Below are 26788 nucleotides of genomic sequence, written 5' to 3' on the forward strand. Positions count from 1 at the left end.
AAGCAGATGCATCCGCATGTGGCGATTTGACGTGTGCGGCGAACTCATGGAAATGCAAAATTTTGTGTTTTCGTGCGGTCGCCGCACACGTCAAATTGCCACATGCGGATGCATCTGCTTACAACGCATGTCCCTGCGTACCCAATGTTAAAGATAGGTATGCAGGACGCATACAGAAGTAGGCGGAGCTTCAGGGAGGAAGTTCGCAGCCATCCGCAGTCCTCCTGAACGCAGATGTGAACCTAGCCTAAGAGATCAGATTTTGGCTGTAGGGGAAAAAAAGAAAAATGTCAACATAGCAACTCCTCTACAGGTATCTGATGCCTGTAAATGCATCTTTACTCTTTAAGGCTGTGTGCACACGTAGGAAATGTGGTGCAGAATTTTCTGCACTAAATCTGCATCTCCTGGCAAAATCCGCAGGTGCGTTTGTAGTGCAGATTTTATTTCTATAAATGGAGGGGTGCAGAAACGCTGCAGAACTGCACAAAAGAAGTGACATGCACTTCTTTGAAATCTGCAGCGTTTCATCTGCACCATGTGCACAGCTTTTTTTTTCACATTGATTTACATTGTACTGTAAATCACAGGGCAGTTCTGCAGCGTTTCTGCTGCAGAAAAATCTGCTGCAGATCTGCACCAATTCTGCACTAAATCTGCATCGTGTGCACATACCCTAACTCCTTCACCCCCAAGCCTGTTTGCACCTTCTTGATAGGACAATTTTTTCAGTCCTGACCTGTGTCACTTTGTGGTAATACCTCTGGAACCTTTCAGTATATTCTAGTGATTGAGTTTTTTTTTTTCTTGAACTGGTGTACTTTGTTAGTGGTAAATTTTGATCGATTTTTTTTTTTTTCCTAATGGAAATATTGAACATTTGTCAAAAAATGTGAAAAGTTTTCAATTTTCAAACTTTAAATTGTTATGCCCTTTAAACTAGTCATGTCACACAAAATAGTTAATACGTGACATACCACATATTTACTTTACATTTGCATAATTTTTCACACATAAAAAATAGGAAGTTAAAAGGCTTAAAAGTTTATCAACAATTTTTTATTTTTCCAACAAAAGTTACTAAATCCTTTTTTAGGGACCACATCACATTTGAAGTGACTGTGAGGGTGTGTGCAGACTCATGAATTGGCAGCTCATGTCTACTGCGTCCAAAGCGCTGCCAGCTAATGAACACAGGTGAATCTTCTGTGATCACTGAACGGTGCGGATTCACCGTGTCCAATACTGTATGGGTGAACTTTGTCTTTTGGAGACTCACATCTCCGCAAGAAAAATAGACATGCTTGCAATCTGGAAAGACGTGTCACATGTCCCTCTCTGCGGGTGAGCTCCGGGCATCTCTGGACGCATAGTGGACACGTGATTTCTTGAAATCCCATCCACTAAGCTGTAACATCTGGACGCTGCGAGTTTCTATGAATTTTACATAAAAAAAAAAAAAAAAAAGAAAGTCTTTTATTTGACTTTTTAATGGGAACGTGTCAGGCGATTCATGCTGCCCAATCCGTGGGCAGCCAAACAAGTCTCTGAAATACCCGCCCTGACAATCACCTGCTGCAGCACTGGGAATAGACAGTCAGAAAAGTATGAAAAGATTATTTTCTCCAAAACATTTAATAAAATAAAGCACTGCAGAATATGTTGGCGCTATATAAATAAATATTATTATTAAATAATATACAGCACCTTCCTGCAATTTGTTGCCTGCGGTATGGCAGCATGAATCGTCTGACAGGCCACCTTTAGGAGTATTGAAACGTCTACCACATTTGTTTGTTTTCTGATTTTTATATATTTTCTCTAGGACTTCTACAGCTGGCCAGATGAATCCTTTGATGAAATGGACAGTACACTTGCAGTTCAACAGGTAAAGTAAGGCTTAAAAATGTATAGTGTGGAGGTAAAGAAACCAAGGCTGCTGATGGAAGTTTGCTATTGCAGCTAGGTCTTTCAGCTAGGAACACTAAGGCTATGTGCACACGCTGCGGATCCGCTGCGGTTTTGACGCTGCAAATTCGCAGCTGTTTTCCATGAGTTTACAGTACCATGTAAACCTATGGAAAACAAAATCAGCAGTGCACATTCTGAGGAAAAAAAATGTGCGGAAACGCTGCGTTGTTTATTCTGCAGCATGTCAATTCTTTGTGCGGATTTCGCAGCGTTTTACACCTGCTCCATAATAGGAATCTGCAGGTGTAAAACCGCAGGTGGAATCCGCACAAAATCCGCGGTAAATCCACAGGTAATCTGCAGTGCGGTTTACCTGCGGATTTACAAAAACGGGTGCGGAAAAATTCGCAGACATCCCACCTACGTGTGCACATACCCTTAAGCCTGTATTCTGTGACAAAACCTTTAACTCTTTAACTCTTAAGAGCCAGGAAGTAAACCTAGAAATACTGGCACCTAATGTTTTAAAGTCCTCAAGTGTTGTCTGCATAATTCTTCTAGTCTAGCAGATAAAAATGTTGGGGTCACCTTCGTGTCTCTCAAAGGTCCACTGGGATTTCCCCCCCCCCCCCCCACTGTGAATGTCGGCCATCTTGTGCAACTCCAGATGTCTGCAGCGTTGCTAACCTGCATTGCACAATACTTGAATGCTCCATAACAGATACGTCATGGAGCGTGTCGAGGTGTATTGAGCTGTCTCATAAACAGAGCTCCACGCAGGGCGGATGCTGGCTGTATCATAGCTGGCATCTGTCTGTAACAGCCGTAATCGCTCCGCCTGCTGATCGATTGCTGCTGTTAACAAGTTAAATTCCTGTCAGTCGTTGGGAGCAGCATTTAGGGTCCAGCTCGGACAGTCGTTCAGATGCCCATAGGCTTATCCAGGCTTAATCGTGGGACTCTAATGAGTTGGTATGACAGCCAGGAGCTGACTGAAGGCCCGCTGTGCCTGTCGTGATCTCTTCTGTGACAACCACAGTACAAGTGATTAAATGATCTGAGGTTCAAGTGTCAAGGGGACAAACAACTTTTTTTTTTTTTTTTTTTTACACTTTAAGATAAAAATAAACATTTGGTATTCATGCATCCATAAAAGACTGATCTATCAAAATATAAAATTATTAAAACCATATCTGTAAACCCTGTAAAGAGACAAGGTTTCAAAACTCCAGATTTGCATGTTTACTGCAACAATTATGGTGTAAATATCAAAACCAACAATGGTGGAATTGCTTTCTTTACATATTGCATATCATATTGTAGGCTTAGAAAAAAAAAAAAAACCTCCAGCAAAGTGGCACTGACGGCGCCTGCACAGTAGTATCTACCTTTTGCCAATAGATGGTACTGCGCAAGCGCTGCTGCTATTTAGCTGCAGCCAAATTTTTTCCTCCTCAAAATGGCGCTGGCCTGTGCAGTAGAATCTATCCGGTTGCTGATAGGTACTACTGTGAAGGCGCCACCACCATTTTGCTGGAGGAAAAAAAATTTGGCTGCAGCTAAATGGTGGCAGCGCTTGTGCAGTAGCACCCATTGTAAGGCAGAAAGAGATGCTACTGCGCAGGCACCATTTTGCAGGATATAAAAAAAAAAAAAAATTACAAACCCACAATATTCTATGCATTATGTAAAATAGGGGCAGGTCACTGAGGGATCAGTGACCTGCCATCAGTATGAAAACCCAAGCAGAGCACCGCATGACGGGTCCACCCCCCACAGGCCGCCCCGAAGCACGAGAATCTCATTAACTGAAAACTACAAATAAAGATTACAGCCACAAGGTATATCATTAACCAAGATATCATTGTAATCAGTATAACGGCGCCAACCTGACACTGTCTGTAGGTTACTGTGCACAATCCTGCTTTTAGGTTCCTTTTTAACCCCTTTCCGACGTTTGGCATAATAGTACGCTCACGTTGGAGTCCCTCCCTTTGATGTGGGCTCCGGCACTGAGCCCACATCTTTCCTGACACATGTCAGCTGTTTTGAATCATGATCCATCTGCGGCAGGTAACCTGTTAAATGCTGCTGTCGATCTCTGGCAGCCGCATTTAACGCGCTTAACGGTAGCGCGCTGGATATCCCACCCATCATGACCCCATGACGTGATCGTGGGGGTCACTGATGGGTTGGCATGACAACCGGAGGTCTCCAGCAGACCTCTATGGTTGTCATAGCCAGATTGCTATGAGCGCCGCCCGGTGGTTGACTCTCATAGCAAGTCAGCATTTCTGCTACACACAGGTGATCTGATCAAAGTTTGGATAAAACAACTGTGGAATTGCACTTTTTTTTGCAATTTCTCCGTACTTAAACTTTTTTCCTGCTTTCCAGTACATTTTATGTTAAAACAAATGGTGTCATTCAATAGTACAACTTGTCTCGTAAAAAGCAAGCCATCAACATGGCCATTTTGACTGAAAAATAAAAAAAGTTATGGTTCTGGAAAGAAGGGGAGCAAAAAAACGAAAACGCAAAAATTAAAATACCTCCAGTTATGAAGGGGTTATGTAACACTTGCAACTAAATTAATACGTTTCCCAGTGTTTTATTTAATCCTTTTAAAGAAAAAAATTGTTTTTATTTTTCCTTTTTGTTTCAAATTCAGTTTATTATACAAACTAAAGTTGAAGTAAAATTTCAAGTGTAGAAAATAGGGGGCAGGTCAGTGAAGGATCAGTGACCTATCATAAGGCCATGAGGATGCATATGTAAGCAGAGCATCACATAAAGCCCCCCCATATGAGAAAAAAATAAATAAAAAAATATATATATATATGTACATGTATATGTGTGTATATATATATATATATATATATATATATATATATATATGTATATATATATATATATGTGTGTGTATGTATGTATGTATGTATGTGTATATATATAGCGAATTTTGGTGTTGCCTGCCTTTACATTTCTCCTCATAACTCAAGCTAGAAAAAAGATGGAGAAACCAAATAAACACCATTCTACTCAGAACTGTAGAGGCTTTCACCAGATGTGTCAAAAGAGTATCTGTTTATATTTTACCCATGCAAACACAAAATTTTAAAACGCATTTCCGAAAAAAAAAACGTAATTTAAAAGTTTAAAAAAAATGTGCCTGCTATGCTCCTAGCCATATCTGTGCCAAAATTCAAGTTGGGATCTTCTTGCCGCTGTTGAGAGCAGAGCAAAGTACTGCAGTGCGCAGGCGCCGGGCCGGGCGTGAAGACAAGAGCTCACCTTCGATTTTGGGGGTGATAGGTTCCCTTTAATTCTAGCCCGAGATATGATAAATAATTTAAAGCCATACCAGGCCAAAATTCGCCCTTTTTCAAAACTTTAGAAGTCTGTAAAAAATTAACTGATGAACAAAAAAATGCTAAACTTTTAGCTTGTAATTAACTAAAGTAGTAGTTCATAAAAAAAATATATATATCTAAAGACGTCAGGTAAAAAAATTCATATTTGGATCACTTCAGAGATATATAGATATATATTATATTCAGAAGTATACCCCTGCAGAATTTTTGCTTTCTTGGCCTTTTTTTTTTTTTTGAGAATATGAATAACCCCAAACTTTTTTTTTTCCACTCATACTTAGTGGTTGGGTGAAGCAGTTTATTGACAAACTACTGTTTTCTCTTTTTAAATCATAATGACAACCTAAAACATCCAAATGACCCTGATCAAAAGTTCACATACCCCATTTCTTAATACCGTGTATTACCCCCTCTAACATCAATGACAGCTTCAAGTCTTTTATGGTAGTTGTGGATGAGGTTCTTTATTTTCTCAGATGGTAAAACTGCCCACTCTTCTTGGTAAAAAGATCTCCACAGAGTGGCTCAATGATATTGAGGTCAGGTGACTGAGATGGCCACTCCAGAACCTTCACTTTTTTCTGCTGTAACCAATGACAGGTCGACTTGGCCTTGTGTTTTGGATCGTTGTCATGTTAGAACGTCAAGTATGTCTCATACGCAGCTTCCGGGCTGATGATTGCAAGTTTGCCTCCAGTATTTGCTGATAACGTGCTGCATACATCTTTCCTTCAACTTTGACCAAGTTTGCTGTACCTTTGTAGCTTACACATCCCCAAAACATCAGAGATCCACCTCTGTACTTTACAGTAGGAATGGTGTTCCTTTCATCATTCCTTGTTGACCTCTCTCCAAATGTAACATTTGTGATTGTGGCCAAAAAGTTCAATTTTGGACTCATCACTCCAAATTACCTTGTTCCAGAAGTTTTGAGCCTTGTCTGTTTTCTTTTGCGTATTGTAGGAGAGATACTTTGAGGTATTTGCGCAGTAATGGCTTTCTTCTGGTGACTAGACAATCAGCAAATTTTTCTTCAAGTGCCTTCTTACTGTGCATCTTGAAACAGCCATACCGCTAGTTTTCAGAGTCTAGTATTTCAGCTGTTATTTTTGGGTTTTTCTTTGCATCCCGAAAAATTTTCATGGCAGCTGTGGACGAAATTTGTCGGTCTACCTGACCGTGGTTTTGTTTTTAGAGCCTTTGATTTTCCATTTATTTATCACAGTTTGAACGCTGCTGACTGGCATTATCAATTCCTTGGATATCTTTTTGTATCCCTTTCCTGTTTTATACAGTTCAACTACCTTTTCCCGTAGATCCGTTGACAATTCTTTTGCTTTTCCCATGACTCACAATCCAGAAATGTCAGTGGCTAGATGAAAGATGCAAGAGTCTGTCTACATCCCAGAAAGTCACTCAGCTTTTATCACACACACTGATTACATGCAAACAGGTTACAGGTGAGGATGTTACCTTTAGTAGCCATTCAAACCCATTTTTGTCAACTTCTGTGCATTTTATCAAGCCACAACTTTTGATCAGGGTCATTTGGATGTTTTAGTTTGTCATTATGATTTAAAAAGCGAAAACACAGTAGTTTGATATTAAATGGCTTCACCCAACCACTAGCCATGAGTGGAGAAAAAGTTTTGGTGTTACCATTCATAGTCTCTAAAAAAAAAAAAAAAGTCAAGAAGAATTCTGCTGGGGTATGTAAACTATTGAGCACAACTGTATATGGTAATTAAAGACACAGCAAGAATAAAGTCCTTTATTAGTAATAAAACACAGTTTTCCTTTTTTATTTAAAAATAACAAACACAGTCATACTCTCCTAATGCCTAACTCCTAATCCTAACTCCACCGAAGCCCTCGTTTTCCTGTAATAAAACAAAAATAAAATAAACAACGATAACCCTCACCTCTCCGTCGTTCTGTCCCACGCCGTAATCCATGTCTGGGGGAGAAATTGTTTTCAATCTAGACGGTGTCAAGATGCGACTGTCCAGGCTGAGAACCACTGGTGACTGAGCTGCTGCGAGCGCAGCGTCAGTGGCCTGCTGTGACGTCATTGAGGTTACTGCTGGTCACTGAAACTGCATTCCTTGCCGGGCTGAACTGCCGCGACCTCTTTGAGATCCCTTTTCTGGGCCACTGACTGCGGGCTGCTATTTTCAGGCTGGAGGGGGTCAATATCTATAATATATCAATAATTTTTATTTTTTTAAAGCGTGGGGATGCTTCTTCCCCCGGCGCCGATGCGTGTCACACGGATGACATCCGTGTGTTATCCATGTGCAGGATGTTTCACGGCCCGTGCTGACATTAAAGAACGGACATGTCAGCGTGTTTTGTCCACGGACACACTGTTAGTGGAAACACACTGACATGTGCACAGACCCATTCACTTGAATGGGTCTATGTGTGTATGTGTCTCCGGTACGTATGAAAACTGTCACTACACGTACCGGAAAGAAGGTAGTACGTGTGAAAGAGGCCTAATTCTGCTATTTCTTTAATCGCACGAATAAAGTCGCCTAATCACTTCTACCGCACGAGAAACGGCGTAAAAAATAAATAAAACCAATTCTTTAGATGCTGTTGATTTTTGTTTTTCATTCGACCTCCCAAAGATAGCAGTAAGGCTCGGTGCACATTTATCCTGCGCTGAGCGCTTGCAGCGGGGTTTCCGTGTAAATCTCTGAAATACGTGATTCAGACGGTACCCCTGGCTGAAGATTCCCTAAAATGAGGCAGATGGAGGCACTGTGGATGCCAACTGACCTGTGATCTGGCTGTGTCCGTCTTTTTAGGATTGCATAAAAGTGCCGTCGACCACAGTTTTGTGCACTTCTGAAAAGGACACCGCTGATCAGAGGCCAGACGAGTCCAGAGTTACTCTACTGCCTCATTATAGTGAATAGATCCTTCGGGGGTTTCATATGAATCATGTCGCTCGGAGATTTAGATGGAAGTCCCAAAGTAAGTGCTCAGAGTAAAGCGCCAGATAAATGTGATCCCAAACATTATGTAAAATGTTCCCAATAAAAGCTTCAACTCAATCCACAAAAAAAGCATGTCCTCACTCAGGTCCGCCATCTGTTAACGGAAATATAGGAGGCTTCCACATTACTGGTAGCACAAAGGCTCTGGAAAAGCGAAACAGCTCCTCACCAGCCAAAAGAAATTAAGCAAATTCTCTGCTCCCAAATTCAAATGCCCCCCTCCCTTCTGAGCCCCATAGTGTACCTAAACCACATATTGTCTCCACGTTTGGCATTTTTTAAGGGTGCATGTCTCCAGAAGCATGGGTTGGGCATAATGTACTGGTCACTACAGCGTACTGGTTACTACAATGGCAGCTTGCAATTTTCACTCGGCAACATTGATTGTGCCTTGTTTCTGGAAAATACCCATGGAGTCAAAATCGTCACTACACCTATAGATAAATTCCCCAAGGGGTATAGATTCCCAAATGGGGTAATTTGAGGGGGGATTTTGCTCTACTAGCAATTAGGGACTCTGTATATGAAGTCTGCAAACAGTTCTAGGAAAATCTGTGCTCCAGGAGGCAAATATCGCTCCATTCTTCCCGAGTCTCTCCGCACGGCTAAGCAGTACTGTACAGCCACATATGGGGTATTGCCACGTTCAGTAGAAATTGTGCGACAAATTTTGGTGCCATTTTTACCCACTTCTTGTGTGAAAATGTTAAATCTTTGGCTAAAACAAAATTTTGTTAAAATATAGTTATTTTGTCTTCACTGCCCAATGGTATAAAATTCTGTGTCACACCCATGGTGTCAATATGACCACTGCACCCCTAGATGAATTCATTGAGAGGTGTAGTTCGTAAATGGGGTCACGCGTGGGGGGTTCTGCTGTTCTGGCACCTCATGGCCTCTCCCATGGGTTTATGGCACCTGCAAACCATAACAGTAAAATCTGGCGCTCCTTTGCCTTCTGAGCTTTGAACTGTGCCTGAAAAATATTTCCCGATTTACATGTAGGTTATTGGCACACTCAGGGAAAAAATGGAACTCGGTTTGTTGTAAAAAAAATAAATTCTTATTAGCCCTTAGAAAAATTTAAAACTTGGGCCTAAAACAATATTTTAGTGGTGAAAATGTAATTTATTCTTTCTTCACCTCTCTGTGGTATAAAATTCTAGGAGGCACATGTGGTGTCAATATGATCACTGCACACCTAGATGAATTCATTGGGGAGTGTAGTTTGTAAAATGAGTTCACATATAAGGGGTTTCTGTTGTTCTGTCACCTCAGGGGTTCTGCCAATGGGACATGGCACCATCAAACCATTCAAGCAAAATCTGAACTCCAATATGGCGCCTCTTCCCTTCTGAGCTTTGCACTGTGCCTCAAAAGTAGTATTCCCCTAAATATGGGGTATCGTCATACTCGAGAAATTGCGCAACAAATTGTATGGCGTAATTTCTCCTGTTACCCTTATGAAAATGCAAAATTGTTGTGAGGAAAATGTGATTTTATTATTTTCACAGCAAAACGACAAGTTCCTTGGGGGTCTAGTTTCCAAAATGGGGTCACTCATGGGGGGGGGGGAGTTTCCACTGTTTAGGCACATCAGAGGCTCTCCAAAAGCGACATGACGTGCAATCTTAATTCCAGCTAATTTTGCATTGAAAGTCAAACAGAGCTCCTTCCCTTCCAAGCTCTGCCATGCGCCCAAACAGTGGTTTACCCCCACATATGGGGTATCGGCGTACTCGGGACAAATTGCAAAATGTTTGGGGTCCAATTTCTCCTGTTATCCTTAGGGAAAAGAATTGGATTTGAAGTAAATTTTTTGTGGAAAAAAGTTAAATGTTCATTATTTTTTTTATTTTATTTTTTTTTATAAAACATTCCAAAAAATCCTGTGAAGCACCTGAAGGGTCAGTAAACTTATTGAATGTGGTTTTGAGCACCTTGAGGGGTGCAGTTTTAAGAATGGTGTCACTTTTTTGGGTATTTTCTATCATATATACCCCTCAAAGTGAATTCAAATGTGATATGGTCCCTAAAAATAAATAAATAAATGAAGAAAAAAAAAATGGTGTTGTATGAATGAGAAATTGCTGGTCAACTTTTAACCCTTATAACTTCCTAACCCCCCAAAAATGTAGGTTCTAAAATTGTGCAGCTGTAAAGTAGACATGTGGGAAATGTTTTATAGACCGCAAAATACGGTATGTAAGACACACCGGATTATAAGATTCACCCCAAGTTTTGAGGAGAAAAGTAGGGGGAAAAAAACCCTTTTTTTAAAATAAAATGGTGGTGCTTCTTACAATCCAGGCGTCTTATTGCTTACCAGGGGTGGTGGCTGCGGTGAAGCGGGGTCCCAGGGTCGCTGTTGGCGGAGGCAGGTGTGGGGCGATGCTGCGTACCCCAGACTGGGAGAAAGGGGGTGTTCGGATGTGCGATGCTGCGGGTGTTCGGTGGAGCAGGCCTCAGTGGAGCAGAGTCCCTGCTAGAGGACGCAAGAGTGATGCTGCGGGTGTTTGGTGGTATGGGGGCTCCGCCGACATTTTGTGAAAACCCAGAGCCCCCGCACTGTTTACTATGCGGTGGACTCTGGGAAAATGGCTGCCAGGGCGGCGCATGCGCAGATGGAGATCTTGGCGCCCAGATCTCATCTCCCGATATCTTGGTGCCTAGATCGCCATCTGAGCCTGCTCCGCATCTGCAGCCATTTTCCTACACATCTCGTAAAGGCAGGCGCGGATGGAGTTCTTGGCTTTTCTCCATCTGCGCAAGTGAGAAGCTGGACCCTGGAAGAAGAATGGCGGACGCCAAATGCCACAGTGCTACTGCTCGCCGCCGTACCACCACCGCATGACCACCGCACCACCATCGCAACACCCCCAGCTCCGGCCCCGCAGCATTGACCCCTCGGTAAGAACAGTGTTCGGTTTATAAGACGCACCCTTATTTTCCTCCTAATTTTGAGGATTCTAAAAGTGCGTCCTAAAATACTTACAGTATTTTTCGGATTATGTGTGACATATCTCAATTTAAGGGCATGAAAATTCAAAGTTGGAAAATTACGAAATGTTCAAAATTTCCGCCAAATTTCCGTTTTTTCATAAATAAACACAAGTCATATAAAATAAATTTTACCACTATCATGAAGTACAATATGTCACGAGAAAACATTCTCAGAATCACCGGAATCCATTGAAGCGTTCCTGAGTTATTACCTCATAAAGGGACAGTGGTCAGAATTGTAAAAAATTAGCCTGGTCATTAACGTGCAAACCCCCTAGCCTAGGGGGGTAAAGGGGTTAAAAGGGTTCTCCACTACTAGGACAACCCCTTCTCGAATTAAATGTTTGGCTCCGATAAAATAAAATAACCTATACTCGCCTCCCATGCTGGCGCCATTCCTGCGATGTCTGCACTCTCTCTCATGTGGTGTTGTGACACGTGACCCCAGCGCCCAATCAGCGCAGGTGTTGCTGTCCCTGCCTACGTATGGATTGAACATGAAGTCCTTTCTGCTGCTGATACCTGACTTTTGGAAGCCAAAACCCAGGAGTGGGTGATAAATACAGAAGTGGTGACTTAATTCTATTATACTTTTCCTCTGATTGTTCCACTCCTCCTGGTTTTGGCTTCTAAATACTGACCAAATACTGAGTGTGTGAACGTGGCCTTAAGTAGTGTCCAACAGGTAATCGGTGCTAAACTGACAGATCTCAAGCACTATAGTACACTAGTACTGCACTGCATGAGCTCGGCTTTCAAAGCAGGAAGTATTAACCCCTTTACCCCCAAGGGTGGTTTGCACGTTAATGACCGGGCCAATTTTTACAATTCAGACCACTGTCCCTTTATGAGGTTATAACTTTGGAACGCTTCAACGGATCCCGGTGATTCTGACATTGTTTTCTCGTGACATATTGTACTTCATGATAGTGATAACATTTCTTTGATATTACCTGCGTTTATTTGTGGAAAAAACAGAAATTTGGCGAAAATTTCGCAATTTTCCAACTTTGAATTTTTATGCAATAAAATCACAGAGATATGTCACACAAAATACTTAATAAGTAACATTTCCCACATGTCTACTTTACATCAGCACAATTTTGGAAACATTTTTTTTTGTTAGGGAGTTATAAGGGTTAAAAGTTGACCAGCAATTTCTCATTTTTACAACACCATTTTTTTTAGGGACCACATCTCATTTGAAGTCATTTTGAGGGGTCTATATGATAGAAAATAACCAAGTGTGACACCATTCTAAAAACTGCACCCCTCAAGGTGCTCAAAACCACATTCAAGAAATGTATTAACCCTTCAGGTGTTTCACAGGAATTTTTGGAATGTTTAAATAAAAATGAACATTTAACTTTTTTTCACAAAAAATTTACTTCAGCTCCAATTTGTTTTATTTTGCTAAGGGTAACAGGAGAAAATGGACCACAAAAGTTGTTGTACAATTTGTCCTGAGTACGCCGATACCCCATATGTGGGGGTAAACCACTGTTTGGGCGCATGGTAGAGCTCGGAAGCGAAGGAGCGCCATTTGACTTTACAATGCAAAATTGACTGGAATTGAGATGGGACGCCATGTTGCGTTTGGAGAGCCACTGATGTGCCTAAACATTGAAACCCCCCACAAGTGACACCATTTTGGAAAGTAGACCCCCTAAGGAACTTACCTAGATGTGTGGTGAGCACTTTGACCCATTAAGTGATTCACAGAAGTTTATAATGCAGAGCCGTAAAAATAAAAAATCATATTTTTTCACAAAAATTATCTTTTCGCCCCCAATTTTTTATTTTCCCAAGGGTAAGAGAAGAAATTGGACCCCAAAAGTTGTTGTACAATTTGTCCTGTGTATGCTGATACCCCATATGTGGGGGTAAATCACTGTTTAGGCGCATGGGAGAGCTCGGAAGGGAAGGAGCGCCGTTTGACTTTCAATGCAAAATTGACAGGAATTGAGATGGGACGCCATGTTGCGTTTGGAGAGCCACTGATGTGTCTAAACATTGAAACCCCCCACAAGTGACCCCATATTGTAAACTAGACCCCCCAAGGAACATATCTAGATGTGTTGTGAGAACTTAGAACCCCCAAGTGTTTCACTACAGTTTATAACGCAGAGCCATGAAAATAAAACTTTTTTTTTCCACAAAAATTATTTTTTAGCCCCCTGTTTTGTATTTTCCCAAGGGTAACAGGAGACATTGGACCCCAAAAGTTGTTGTCCAATGTGTCCTGAGTACACTGATACCCCATATGTTAGGGTAAACCCCTGTTTGGGCGCGCGGGAGAGCTCGGAAGGGAAGGAGCACTGTTTTACTTTTTCAACGCAGAATTGGCTGGAATTGAGATCGGACGCCATGTCGCGTTTGGAGAGCCCCTGGTGTGCCTAAACAGTGAAAAACCCCCAATTATAACGGAAACCCTAATCCAAACACATCCCTAACCCTAATCCCAACGGTAACCCTAACCACACCCCTAACCCTGACACACCCCTAACCCTAATCCCAACCCTATTCCCAACCGTAAATGTAATCCAAACTCTAACCCTAACTTTAGCGCCAACCCTAACCCTAACTTTAGCCCCCACCCTAACTGTAGCCTTAACACTAGCCCCAACCCTAGCCCCAACCCTAGCCCTAACCCTAGCCCTAACCCTAGCCCTAACCCTAACCCTAGCCCTAGCCCTAACCCTAGCCCTAACCCTAACCCTAGCCCTAACCCTAGCCCTAACCCTAGCCCTAACCCTAGCCCTAACCCTAGCCCTTACCCTAACCCTAGCCCTTACCCTAACCCTAGCCCTTACCCTAGCCCTTACCCTTACCCTAGCCCTTACCCTAACCCTAATGGGAAAATGGAAATAAATACATTTTTTTAATTTTTCGCTAAGGGGGTGATGAAGGGGGTTTGATTTACTTTTATAGCGTTTTTTTTAGCAGATTTTTATGATTGGCAGCCGTCACACACTGAAAGACGCTTTTTATTGCAAAAAATATTTTTTGCGTTACCACATTTTGAGAGCTATAATTTTTCCATATTTTGGTCCACAGAGTTATGTGAGGTCTTGTTTTTTGCGGGACGAGTTGACGTTTTTATTGGTAACATTTTCGGGCACGTGACATTTTTTGATCGCTTTTTATTCCGATTTTTGTGAGGCAGAATGACCAAAAACCAGCTATTCATGAATTTCTTTTTGGGGAGGCGTTTATACCGTTCTGCGTTTGGTAAAATGGATAAAGCAGTTTTATTCTTCGGGTCAGTACGATTACAGCGATACCTCATTTATATCATTTTTTTAATGTTTTGGCGCTTTTATAGGATAAAAACTATTTTATAGAAAAAATAATTTTTTTTGCATCGCTTTATTCTGAGGACTATAACTTTTTTATTTTTTCTTTGATGACGCTGTATGGCATCTCGTTTTTTGCGGGACAAGATGACGTTTTCAGCGGTACCATGGTTATTTATATCCGTCTTTTTGATCGCGTGTTATTCCACTTTTTATTTGGTGGTATGATAATAAAGCGTTGTTTTTTGCCTCGTTTTTTTTTTGTTTTTTTTTTTACGGTGTTAACGGAAGGGGTTAACTAGTGGGACAGTTTTATAGGTCGGGTCGCTACGGACGCGGCGATACTAAATATGTGTACTTTTATTGTTTTTTTATTATTATTTAGATAAAGAAATGGATTTATAGGAACAATATATATATTTTTTTTTTGCATTTGTTTTGGAATTTTTTTTTTTTTTACACTTGTGAATTTTTTTTTATTTTTTTTTACACTATAACATTGCCCCGGGGGGCGGGGGGCATGATGTTATAGTGTAAGATCGCCGATCTGACACTTTGCTGTGCACTGTGTCAGATCGGCGATCTGAAGTGCACAGATCCTGGAGGCTTCCCGGCGCCTGCTCTGGGCAGGCGCTGTGAAGCCACCTCCCTGCAGGACCCGGATGCCGCTGCTATCTTGAATCCAGGCCTGCCGCAGGGAGGAAGAGGTAAGAGACCCTCGGAGCAACGCGATCACATCGCGTTGCTCCGGGGGTCTCAGGGAAGCACGCAGGGAGCTCCCTCCCTGCGCGATGCTTCCCTATACCGCCGGCACACTGCGATCATGTTTGATCGCAGTATGCCGGGGGTTAATGTGCCGGGGGCGGTCCGTGACCGCTCCTGGCACATAGTGCCGGATGTCAGCTGCGATAGTCAGCTGACACCCGGCCGCGATTGGCCGCGCTCCCTCCATGAGCGCGGCCGATCGCGCTGGACGTACTATCCCGTCGGTGGTCATACGGGCCCACCCCACCTCGACGGGATAGTACGTCCAATGTCAGAAAGGGGTTAAATGGAACCTGTCAGCAGGATTGTGCACAGTAACCTACACACAGTGTCGGGTAGATGCTGTTATACTGATTACAGTGATACCTTGGTTGATGAAATCTGTCTTGTGATTGTTGTTTAATTTTAGTTTTCAGTTTTGAGTTAATGATATGCTCGTGCCTCGGGGCGGCCTGTGGGCGGGGGGGGGGGGGGTCTTCATGTGGTGCTCTGATATCTATATCTGTATATCTTGGGGGGTTCCTTCTGCAGGCACTGACGGAGGCACCTACACAGCAGCCTGATCACATATGTAATGAATTATATACACATTTGTTTGATGTAATCCTGAGATACCATAAATAAAAAAATAAAAATGTTTGAAAATGGCGCCAGCTGCCCTGTGCAGTAGCAGCTATCGGTGATCCGATTTCTGCTACTGTGCAGGCGGCACTATCTTGCTGAAGACAAATAAAAATTTTCTCTTGCAAGATGCCATTTGGTCATAATTGCCTCTTAAAAGTCGGAATGAGGCTCGTTTATCATTTATCCAGCCTGAGCTTATCGCTGAGCACTTCGGAGTTGCCGTGGAAATTCCCACAACAATTGGGATTCAAACTAAATCACTCACTGTAATGAGACAGATTGAAGCACTGTGGGCTTAGTCTGGTCTCTGCTCCGGCAATATGGGATTCCATGTGCCTCATAATGATGAGTGGTTCTGTCAGGAATTTAGTCAAAATCACTTTTTTTTTTTTTAATGGGCGTTTACACGGATACCTTGAAGTGCGTGCTCAGCATATAACACAAGAATGTGATCATGGCCATATGCTGAAAATGTTTTATACCCCAAAATGTTACCATTAAAACCCCTAACTTTTACAAATAAAACAAGCCTCTACTGAGGTATATAATTGGAAAAGTGAATTCTGCGCTCCCAATTCCAAATGCCCCTTCCTGAGCCCCACTGTGCCTAAATCACAATAAGCGGCCACATATTGGGCATTATTGTATCAGGGAGAGTGCAATTTACAGGGTGTGTGTCTCCAGAAGCACAATGTATGGGCACCAAACGGGCATATTTGCATTTTTCCAGAAAGTGTGTTTATAGGATATATTGGCACTTTTGTGTATTTGGAACATAAGGGATATTGTTTTGTTCTGGCAATATAGTAGAATGTAATGGTGGTCGTGTAACAGTGTTCGTGGACCTGAGTGTTTCCTTAGAAACACTAAAAATCAAATTTTGCTTTCATGGTGTTTTACATGGACCTTATGATACTTATCACTTTTGTTTTGCAGTATATTCAGCAGAATATAAGAACAGATTGTTCCAACACTGATAAAATTCTAGAACCTCCTGAAGGTCAGGATGAAGGTGTTTGGAAGTATGAGCATCTTCGGTAGGTATCATGTATGGATAAATTTGGCTTTTCATTATTTTTTTTTGTTTTTGTGAAGTTTAGGTTTGTTGTGAACATGCGATGTAAAATTGTGGCATGAATCATGAGTGTAATATAAAACCCCCAAAAATTGCTGTAGGTATGTAATCCGCACATATATATATTATACTATATACAGCACATAAAATAAACGTTCTGACACGTTGACTTGGTGGGTTAAATTGTCCATGGCCTTTATTTATAATTAATACTCGTACAAAGGTAACATTTATATTCAGCAACCTTTCTAGACTTCCGGTACCCAACCGTTTACCTCCAATCATGCAGCTTAGCAAAAGAATCAAGCCCGTTAACCAAAAACGTCGTCAATTCCATGAAAGATAAACCCCACCAGGCCATCTTGCCTAACCAGGCAAGCATGATTTCCACCATTGCTTTTAAGTCTAGGTTTAAAATAGTTACCAATTTCCAATAAATATACCAAGTCACCTCTGTAAAGAACCCACCTTCCAAGTCCAACGTGACAAAATGAGAAACCTCAATTGTTGGCAAAAACTTACACATTGATCTGTTTAAATGTTTTTCTGTACTTATTTTTTCACAGTATCTAAGATCTATCGACTTAACCCAGAGCAACCTAGGAATAAATTCAGAAAACACAATCCTAACATTTGGGAACCACCTTCTGATCTCTGACGGCCCTTTTTTTTTTTCAAATAACTCCACTGTCCCCAGTCTTCCGATGTACAATAATGATATCAAGGACTGGAAATCTGTCACTTCTCATAATCACTTGGTTGACCAGGCCAGCCCATACCACCGATGCTACGCTGTTTTCTGCCCAATGAAATTAGTGATGAGCGAATTGGTTTGGGTGTTATCAGAGTATCTTGGACATGCTCAAATAATATGTTCGAGTCCCTGCAGCTGCATGTTTTGTGGCTTAGGCTAGTGTGAAACTAGCCACACCTCCGCCTCTAGCCCCGCCTACTTCTGCATGCGGCCTGCATGCAGCCTGCGTACCTATCTTTAACATTAGGTACGCAGGTCGTGCAGCTGTATGCGGATGCTTCCGCATGCGTCGTTTTGACGATGCGGAGAAAAAAATGCAACCAGCTGCGTCCTACGCTAGTCGCCGCATCGTCAAAACGACGCATGCGGAAGCATCCGCATACAGCCGCACGACCTGCGTACCTAATGTTAAAGATACGTATGTAGGGGGAGCTAGCGGCGGAGGTGCGGCTGAGGGCGGGGCTTCACGGAGGAAGTCCGCAGCCCTCTGCAGCTCCTCAAAACGCTAATGTGAAACCGGCCTTACACAGCCTCAACACATGCAGGGATTGCCTAACAAACTGGTAATTCTCAAGTGTTGTGGTTGCTTAACAGTTACGAATCATGCAGCCGTGGGGACTCGAGACAACAAGATACTTGGAAAACGCGTTATCCAAGCACGTTTGCTCATCACTAGTAGTAATCTAAACGCTGCTTCGATATTGGTCTTGGCCGTTACTGCCCCAAGCCCAAACCCTCGAACTATTTCCACCGTTTGGTCGAAGGATGTGTAACACACTGACACTAGCTTGCCATCTACAGTATACTATCATTCAGCAATGCACTGTGTGGGTATGATAAGTGATGAATTGACATGAGAGTTCAGCTCTTTCTTTAGAACTAGCCCCAGAGGTGACAAACAAAAATCAGGAAATGGCTGTTTCCAAAACGGACCAGCTACTCTACACACATTAATCACTTTACTTAACTTGGCTAATGCCACCTCTGGTTGGAGTTCCGCTGACTTTAACCCCTTAGTGACCGAGACAATATTGACCTTGAAGACCAAGACAATTTTTACAATTCTGACCACTGTCACTTTGAGGTTATAGCTCTGGAACGTTTCAATGGATCCCATTGATTCTGAGACTGTTTTTTTCCCTGACATATTGTTCTTCATGTTAGTGATAAAATTTCTTCGATATAACTTGTTTATTTTTGAAAAAGGGAAATTTGGCAAAATTGTAGAAAATTTTGCAATTTTCAAACTTTTAATTTTTGTGCCCTTAACCCGTTCCCGACCTGTGACACAGCGTATGCGTCATGAAAGTCGGTGCCAATCCGACCTGTGACGCATATGCTGTGTCACAGAATGATCGCGTCCCTGCAGGCCGGGTGAAAGGGTTAACTCCAATTTCACTCGACCTACAGGGACAGGGGAGTGGTACTTCAGCCCAGGGGGGGTGGCTTTGCCCCCCCCCGTGGCTACGATCACTCTGATTGGCTGTTTCACTTTCAACAGCCAATCAGCAATCTGTAATATTTCACCTATGAAAATTGGTGAAATATTACAATCCAGCCATGGCCGATGCTGCAATAGCATCTGCCATGGCTGGACACCCCGATCTGCCCCCCCGCACCGCCAACAATCTCCTCCTCTCCGTCCTGTCATGTCCCATGCTCCCCCGTCCTCCTGTCTGCTCCCCCCCGTGCTCCGATCGCACCCCCCCATACTTACCGAGCTCCGATGTCCCTCCCGGTGTCCTCGGTCTTCTCCATGGGCGCCGCCATCTTCCAAAATGGCGGGCGCATGCGCAGTGCGCCCGCCGAATCTGCCAGGGTTAGGGTTAGGGTTGCACTTAGGGTTAGGGTTGCACTTAGGGTTAGGGTTGCACTTAGGGTTAGGGTTGCACTTAGGGTTAGGGTTGCACTTAGGGTTAGGGTTGCACTTAGGGTTAGGGTTGCACTTAGGGTTAGGGTTGCGGTTAGGGTTGCGGTTAGGGTTGCACTTAGGGTTAGGGTTGCACTTAGGGTTAGGGTTGCACTTAGGGTTAGGGTTGCACTTAGGGATAGGGTTGCACTTAGGGCTAGGGTTGCACTTAGGGCTAGGGTTGCACTTAGGGCTAGGGTTGCACTTAGGGCTAGGGTTGCACTTAGGGCTAGGGTTGGAATTAGGGTTAGAATTAGGCTATGTGCACACGGTGCGGATTTGGCTGCGGATCCGCAGCGGATTGGTCGCTGCGGATTCGTAGCAGTTTTCCATCACGTTTACAGTACCACGTAAACCTATGGAAAAACAAATCTGCTGTGCCCATGGTGCGGAAAATACAGCGCGGAAATGCTGCGTTGTATTTTCCGCAGCATGTCAATTCTTTGTGCGGATTCTGCAGCATTTTACATCTGCGCCATAATAGGAATCCGCAGGTGAAATCCACACAAAAAGCACTGGAAATCCGCGGTAAATCCGCAGGTAAAGCGCAGTGCGTTTTACCTGCAGATTTTTCCAAAACGGTGCGAAAAATCCGCACACAAATTAGCAACGTGGGCACATATCCTTAGGGTTAGGGTTGGAATTAGGGTTAAGACTAGGGTTAAGGGTGTGTTGGGGTTAGGGTTGGGATTAGGGTTAGGCTGGTTTCACACTTGCGTTTTGATCTGCAGCGTTTTAAAAAAAAAAAACGCATGGGTTGAAAAAACGCATGTAAACGCGTGCAAACGCTGCGTTTTTTAGATGCATGCGTTTTTGCATGCAGAAAAAAAAACGTGGCGTTTTGCCGCGTTTACATGCGTTTTTTCCTGCGTTTGCGTTTTTTAAACACATGCTGAGAAGTTTGTGACAGCTGCCAATCATCAAAATCCACTAGAAAACCCACTATAAACAGAAATAGCTAGGGTTAGGGTTAGGATCCCTAGTAACCCTAGGGATCCTAACCCTAACCCTAGGGTTAGGGTTAGGATCCCTAGGGTTACTAGGGATCCTAACCTTAGGGTTTTCTTGTTTTTTCTTGTTTTTTCTTGTGGTTAGGGTTAGGGTTTTCTTGTGTTTTCTTGTGTTTTTCTATAAAAACGCATGCATTTTTAACGCAAGCAAACGCATGTGCTTAAAAACGCATGCGTTTACATAGACAGCAATACATTTTTTTGCCGCGAATAAACACATGCGTTTTTTTGCGGCAAAAAAACGCCGCTAGAAATTACTACAGGTTGCATTTCTGCAAACAAACGCACGCATAAAAAACGCATGCGTTGCCAAAAACGTGTCAAAACGCATGCAAAAAAAGCATGCGTTTTTAATGTTAAGTATAGAAAAAAAACGCATGCGTGTTTTTTAGCGCTAAAACGCAGCAGACAAAAACGCAAGTGCGAAACCAGCCTTAGGGGTGTGTTGGGGTTAGTGTTGGAGTTAGAATTGAGGGGTTTCCACTGTTTAGGCACATCAGGGGGTCTCCAAACGCGACATGGCGCCACCATTAATTTCAGCCAATCTTGCGTTGAAAAAGTCAAATGGTGCTCTCTCCCTTCCGAGTCCCGACGTGTGCCCAAACAGTGGTTTACCCCCACATATGGGGTACCAGCGTACTCAGGAGAAACTGGACAACAACTTTTGGGGTCCAATTTCTCCTGTAACCCTTGGGAAAATAAAAAATTGTGGGGTAAAAAATTATTTTTGAGGAAAGAAAAATTATTTTTTATTTTCACAGCTCTGCGTTATAAACTTTTGTGAAGCACTTGGGGGTTTAAAGTGCTCACCACACATCTAGATTAGTTCCTTGGGAGGTCTAGTTTCCAAAATGGGGTCACTTGTGGGGGAGCTCCAATGTTTAGGCACACAGGGGCTCTCCAAAGGCGACATGGTGTCCGCTAATGATTGGAGCTAATTTTCCATGCAAAAAGCCAAATGGCGTGCCTTCCCTTCCGAGCCCTGCCGTGCGCCCAAACAGTGGTTTACCCCCACATATGGATTATCAGCGTACTCAGGACAAACTGGACAACAACATTTGGGTTCCAATTTCTCCTGTTAGCTTTGGGAAAATAAAAAATTCCAGGATAAACCATTTTTGAGGAAAGAAAAATTATTTTTTATTTTCATGGCTCTGCGTTATAAACTGCTGTGAAGCACCTGGGGGTTTAAAGTGCTCACTATGCATCTAGATAAGTTCTTTGGGCGGTCTAGTTTCCAAAATTGGGTCACTTGTGGGGGAGCTCCAATGTTTAGGCACACAGGGGCTCTCCAAAAGCGACATGGTGTCCGCTAACGATTGGAGCTAATTTTCCATTCAAAAGGTCAAATGGCGCGCCTTCCCTTCCGAGCCTTGCTGTGCGCCCAAACAGTTGTTTACCCCCACATGTGAGGTATCAGCGTACTCAGGAGAAATTGCCTAACAAATTTTAGGATCCATTTTGTCCTGTTGCCCATGAGAAATTGAAAAAATTGAGGCTAAAAGAAATTTTTTGTGAAAAAAAAGTACTTTTTCATTTTTACGGATCAATTTGTGAAGCACCTGGGGATTTAAAGTGCTCACTATGCATCTAGATAAGTTCCTTGGGGCGTCTAGTTTACAAAATGGGGTCACTTGTGGGGGAGCTCCAATGTTTAGGCACACGGGGGATCTCCAAACGTGACATGGTGTCCGCTAAAGATTGGAGCCAATTTTTCATTCAAAAAGTCAAATGGCGCTCCTTCCCTTCCAAGCCCTGCCGTGCGCCCAAACAGTGGTTTACCCCCACATATGAGGTATCGGCGTACTCGGGACAAATTGGACAACAACGTTCGTGGTCCAGTTTCTCCTTTTACCCTTGGGAAAATAAAATATTGTTGCTAAAAGATCATTTTTGTGACTAAAAAGTTAAATGTTCATTTTTTCCTTCCATGTTGCTTCTGCTGCTGTGAAACACCTGAAGGGTTAATAAACTTCTTGAATGTGGTTTTGAGCACTTTGAGGGGTTCAGTTTTTAGAATGGTGTCACTATTGGGTATTTTCAGCCATATAGACCCCTCAAACTGACTTCAACTGTGAGGTGGTCCCTAAAAAAATGGTTTTGTAAATTTTGTTGTAAAAATGAGAAATCACTGGTCAAATTTTAACCCTTATAACTTCCTAGCAAAAAATAATTTTGTTTCCAAAATTGTGCTGATGTAAAGTAGACATGTGGGAAATGTTATTTATTAACTATTTTGTGTCACATAACTCTCTGGTTTAACAGAATAAAAATTCAAAATGTGAAAATTGCGAAATTTTCAAAATTTTCGCCAAATTTCCGTTTTTTTAACAAATAAACGCAGAAATTATCGAACTAAATTTACCACTAACATGAAGCCCAATATGTCACGAAAAAACAATCTCAGAACCGCTAGGATCCGTTGAAGCGTTCCTGAGTTATTACCTCATAAAGGGACACTGGTCAGAATTGCAAAAAATGGCCGGTCATTAAGGTCAAAATAGGCTGGGTCATGAAGGGGTTAAATCAGAGAGTCGTTTCACACAAAATATTTCATAAATAACATTTCTCACATGCCTACTTTACACAATTTTGGAAACATAACTTTTTTAGGAAGTTAAAAGTTGACCAGCGATTTCTAATTTTTTCAACATAATTTACAAAACCATTTTTTAGGGACCACCTCACATTTGAAGTGCGTTTGAGGTGGGCAATATGACAGAAAATGCCCCAAAGTGACACCATTATAAAAACTGCACGCCTCAAGGTGCTCAAAACCACATTCAAGTTTATTAACCCTTCAGATGCTTTACGAGAACTAAAGTAATGTGGAGGAGAAAAATGAAAAAATTTACTTAAGACCCAAACTTTATTTTCACAATGGTAACGGGAGTACCATATTTCACAGCCTATAAGATGCACCGGACCATAAGACGCACCCCAAATATTCAGAAGGAAAATAGGGGAAAACAATGAATGTGTCAAGTGGGGGTCCTTCTTACAGTCCGAATTCAGCTTACCGAGGCAGGGGGTAATTCGCAGCTCTGGTGGAGCGTGGTCACAGGGGGTTGTTCGGTGGTCCGGCGATATGACTCCCAGACTGGTGCGGCCGGTTTGGCGTGCTCGTGGTGTAGTGTGGTGGCCAACATTTTCTGAAGGGCCAACCATTGTTGTTGTGCGGTGGCCTCTGGGAGGACATCCCAGGCTGGTGCGACAGGTTCAGCAGTGCTCTCTGGTGCGTCGCATGCTCAGATTAAGATCTCTGCAACAAGATCTCATCCTGAGATTTGTCTCACGAGATCTTGGGACGAGATCTCGTTGCAGAGTTCGCAGTCTGATCATGAGCCCCCCCACACCACAGAGCATCGCCGAACCTGCCGCACCAGCCTGGGAAGGGAGTGTATTCATCGCCCTGCAGCGTTGGACCGCCGCAGAATCGCCCAACTCCTGCTGCTGCCACACTACTTGTAAGTATGTTCCGACTATAAGACTCCTCTCCCTTTTTCTCTCTTTGGGAAAAAAGTGCGTCTTATGGACTGAAAAATACGGTAAATGGAACACAATTTTTTTTGCAGTTTCTCCAGAGTATTCCGATATCCCGTATGTGGGGGAAAGCCACTGTTTGGGCGCATGGCAGGGCTCAGAAGGGAGGGAGCACTGTTTTGACTTTTTGAATGCAAAATTTGCTGGAATCAATGGCAGGCACCGTGTTGCGTTTGGAAACCCTTTGATGTACCGAAACAGTGACACACCCCCCCCCCATTCTAAATCTAACACAGCCCAGCCCCCAACCCTAATCCCAACCCTAACCCTAACAGCCATAACCCAGCCCTAACCCCAGCACCGCCCTAGCCCTAACCCTAACTGCAAAGAATGGAAGAAACTATTTTTATTTTATTACTTTTACCTAACAACGGGGGTGACAAAGGGGGGGTTGATTTACTATTTTTTTGTATTTTCAGCACTGTGAAAGACCCTATCACAGTGATCAAAGTGAACCAATAGGAAAAATCTCCCTATTGTTGCCGGGTACCATCCGGCAGATCTTGGCGGGTGCACTGCGCATGGCCCGCTATTTACTGCAGGTACAGGACACCGAGAGCTGGGGGACAGAGTCTCTGGTATGCTAGGTCATATCAGAGGGGAGAGATCAGATTTTTTTTTTTGCGATCATCGCTATTCAGTGAATAATGGTGATCACAAGACTGGGAATGGTAAAAACCCACCCGAATCATGTTCTCTGGGGTCCTCGCTACCCCCGGTAGCGGAGATCCCAGAGATTTTCTGACACTGAGGGGTGCTATAACCTTATTTCTCAGCGCCGTTAAGTATTCCTAACTGCCTCCTTTAAAAGGCAAATCTGCGGTCGTTAAGGGGTTAAATTATTAACCCATGTGCAACTGACACCTGTAAACAGTGGAATAACATCACTCTGAGAAACCTTCAGTTGATAATTTGGACATCTTGTGGTTTGGATACTGCTCTAGCCACATTAGCATGTTCTTCAGTGTTACCAGTGTCTATGCTTTTGCATAAGTATTATTTTGTGGAGGGCTGACCCGGCAGGTTCACTTTTTTTTTTTTTTAAAGCATCTTGCAATTGGGTGGAACCCTCCACAAAAGAAACATTCGTCTGTATTTACACGAGTTTCGCCATTTGCATTGGGCTTCATTAAAGGCAAAACGGGGGCCATTCTTAAAATCCGTTTGCGTCGCAGCCTTGTGCATACCACCTGACCTAGTCGGGAAGATTAAATTGACCCACAGTCATACATCTTTTACCCCCCCTTTTAAGAGAAGACAAAACTCCTAATTGCTGCCCAAAACTTTCATCATACCTGGTATTTTTAAGGCCACTAAAATGTTTATATGCTTATAAACTATATCCACTTGCTGAAACAAATCTGAACGCTTTTTGGGAAACCTTTCACCCATTGCACTATGATAAATGCAAAAAGCCTGAAGCCAGTTATTTAAATGCTTTAGGTATAGGCCTGCACCCATTATCATTTTTTTTTAATGTATTTATTTATAATAATAATAATAATAATTTTTATTTATATAGCGCCAACATATTCCGCAGCACTTTACAATTAAGCGGGGACATGTACAGACAAATTCAATAAAAAGTTAAGACAATTTAAACAGTGACATTAGGAGTGAGGTCCCTGCTCGCAAGCTTACAATCTACAAGGAAATGGGAAGGGGGGGGGCACACAATAGGTGAAAAGTGCTTGTAATTTCAGGTCTGGCAATTATAATAAACAGGGATTTTCATATAAAGCTGCATGATCCGGTCATCAGCCCGTGTGTTTAAGTGCAATAGTCAAGTGTCAAGGGCAGTTATCATGTGCATGGAGGGTGTGGAGACAGATGAATAGTAGGGTGCAGATTTAGAATAATATTTGGAAGGAGGGAACAGGGCAAAGTTAGTTTACTGAGTAGTTAATGTGGTAGGCTTGTTTGAAGAGATGGGTTTTTAAAGCAAGCTTGAAAAGGTCTGGGCTAGGTATCAGTCTGATCGTCTGGGGAAGTGCATTCCAGAGAACTGGCGCAGCACGACAGAAGTCTTGGAGATGGAGGTGCGAGGTTCGGATTACGGGGGATGTTAGCCTTAGGTCATTTGTAGAACGGAGGGCACGTGTAGGGCGATAGACAGAGATGAGAGAGGAGATATAAGGCGGTGCAGAACTGTGGAGGGCTATATGGGTGAAAGAGATGAGTTTATACTGGACCCTGTAGCGAATGGGTAGCCAGTGTAATAACTGGCACAAGATAAAGGCATCGGTGAAGCGGTTGGACAGAAATATGACCCTGGCTGCCGCATTCAAGATGGATTGGAGAGGAGAAAGTTTGGTAAGAGGGAGACCGATCAGAAGAGAGATGCAGTAGTCCAGACGAGAATGAATAAGAGTGACAGTAAGAGTCTTAGGGTACTGTCACACAGTGCAATTTTGATCGCTACGACGGTACGATTCGTGACGTTCTAGCGATATCGTTACGATATCGCAGTGTCTGACACGCAGCAGCGATCAGGGATCCTGCTGAGAATCGTACGTCGT

At 42.9% G+C, this 26788-nt stretch overlaps 1 protein-coding gene across 1 annotated transcript in view; it reads left to right on the forward strand.

The window, feature by feature from the left end:
- The window catches only part of MOB4 (MOB family member 4, phocein), a 144748-nt gene that overhangs the window by 47127 nt on the left and 70833 nt on the right, over window positions 1-26788 (forward strand). Inside the window, exons 2-3 of the mRNA XM_077275405.1 lie at window positions 1826-1888; window positions 16915-17015. Of these exons, the coding sequence (XP_077131520.1) occupies window positions 1826-1888; window positions 16915-17015 (164 nt within the window). The remainder of the gene's footprint in view (window positions 1-1825; window positions 1889-16914; window positions 17016-26788) is intronic.

The sequence above is a fragment of the Ranitomeya variabilis genome, chromosome 7 (genome assembly GCF_051348905.1).
Source record: "Ranitomeya variabilis isolate aRanVar5 chromosome 7, aRanVar5.hap1, whole genome shotgun sequence".
Lineage (NCBI taxonomy): Eukaryota > Metazoa > Chordata > Amphibia > Anura > Dendrobatidae > Ranitomeya > Ranitomeya variabilis.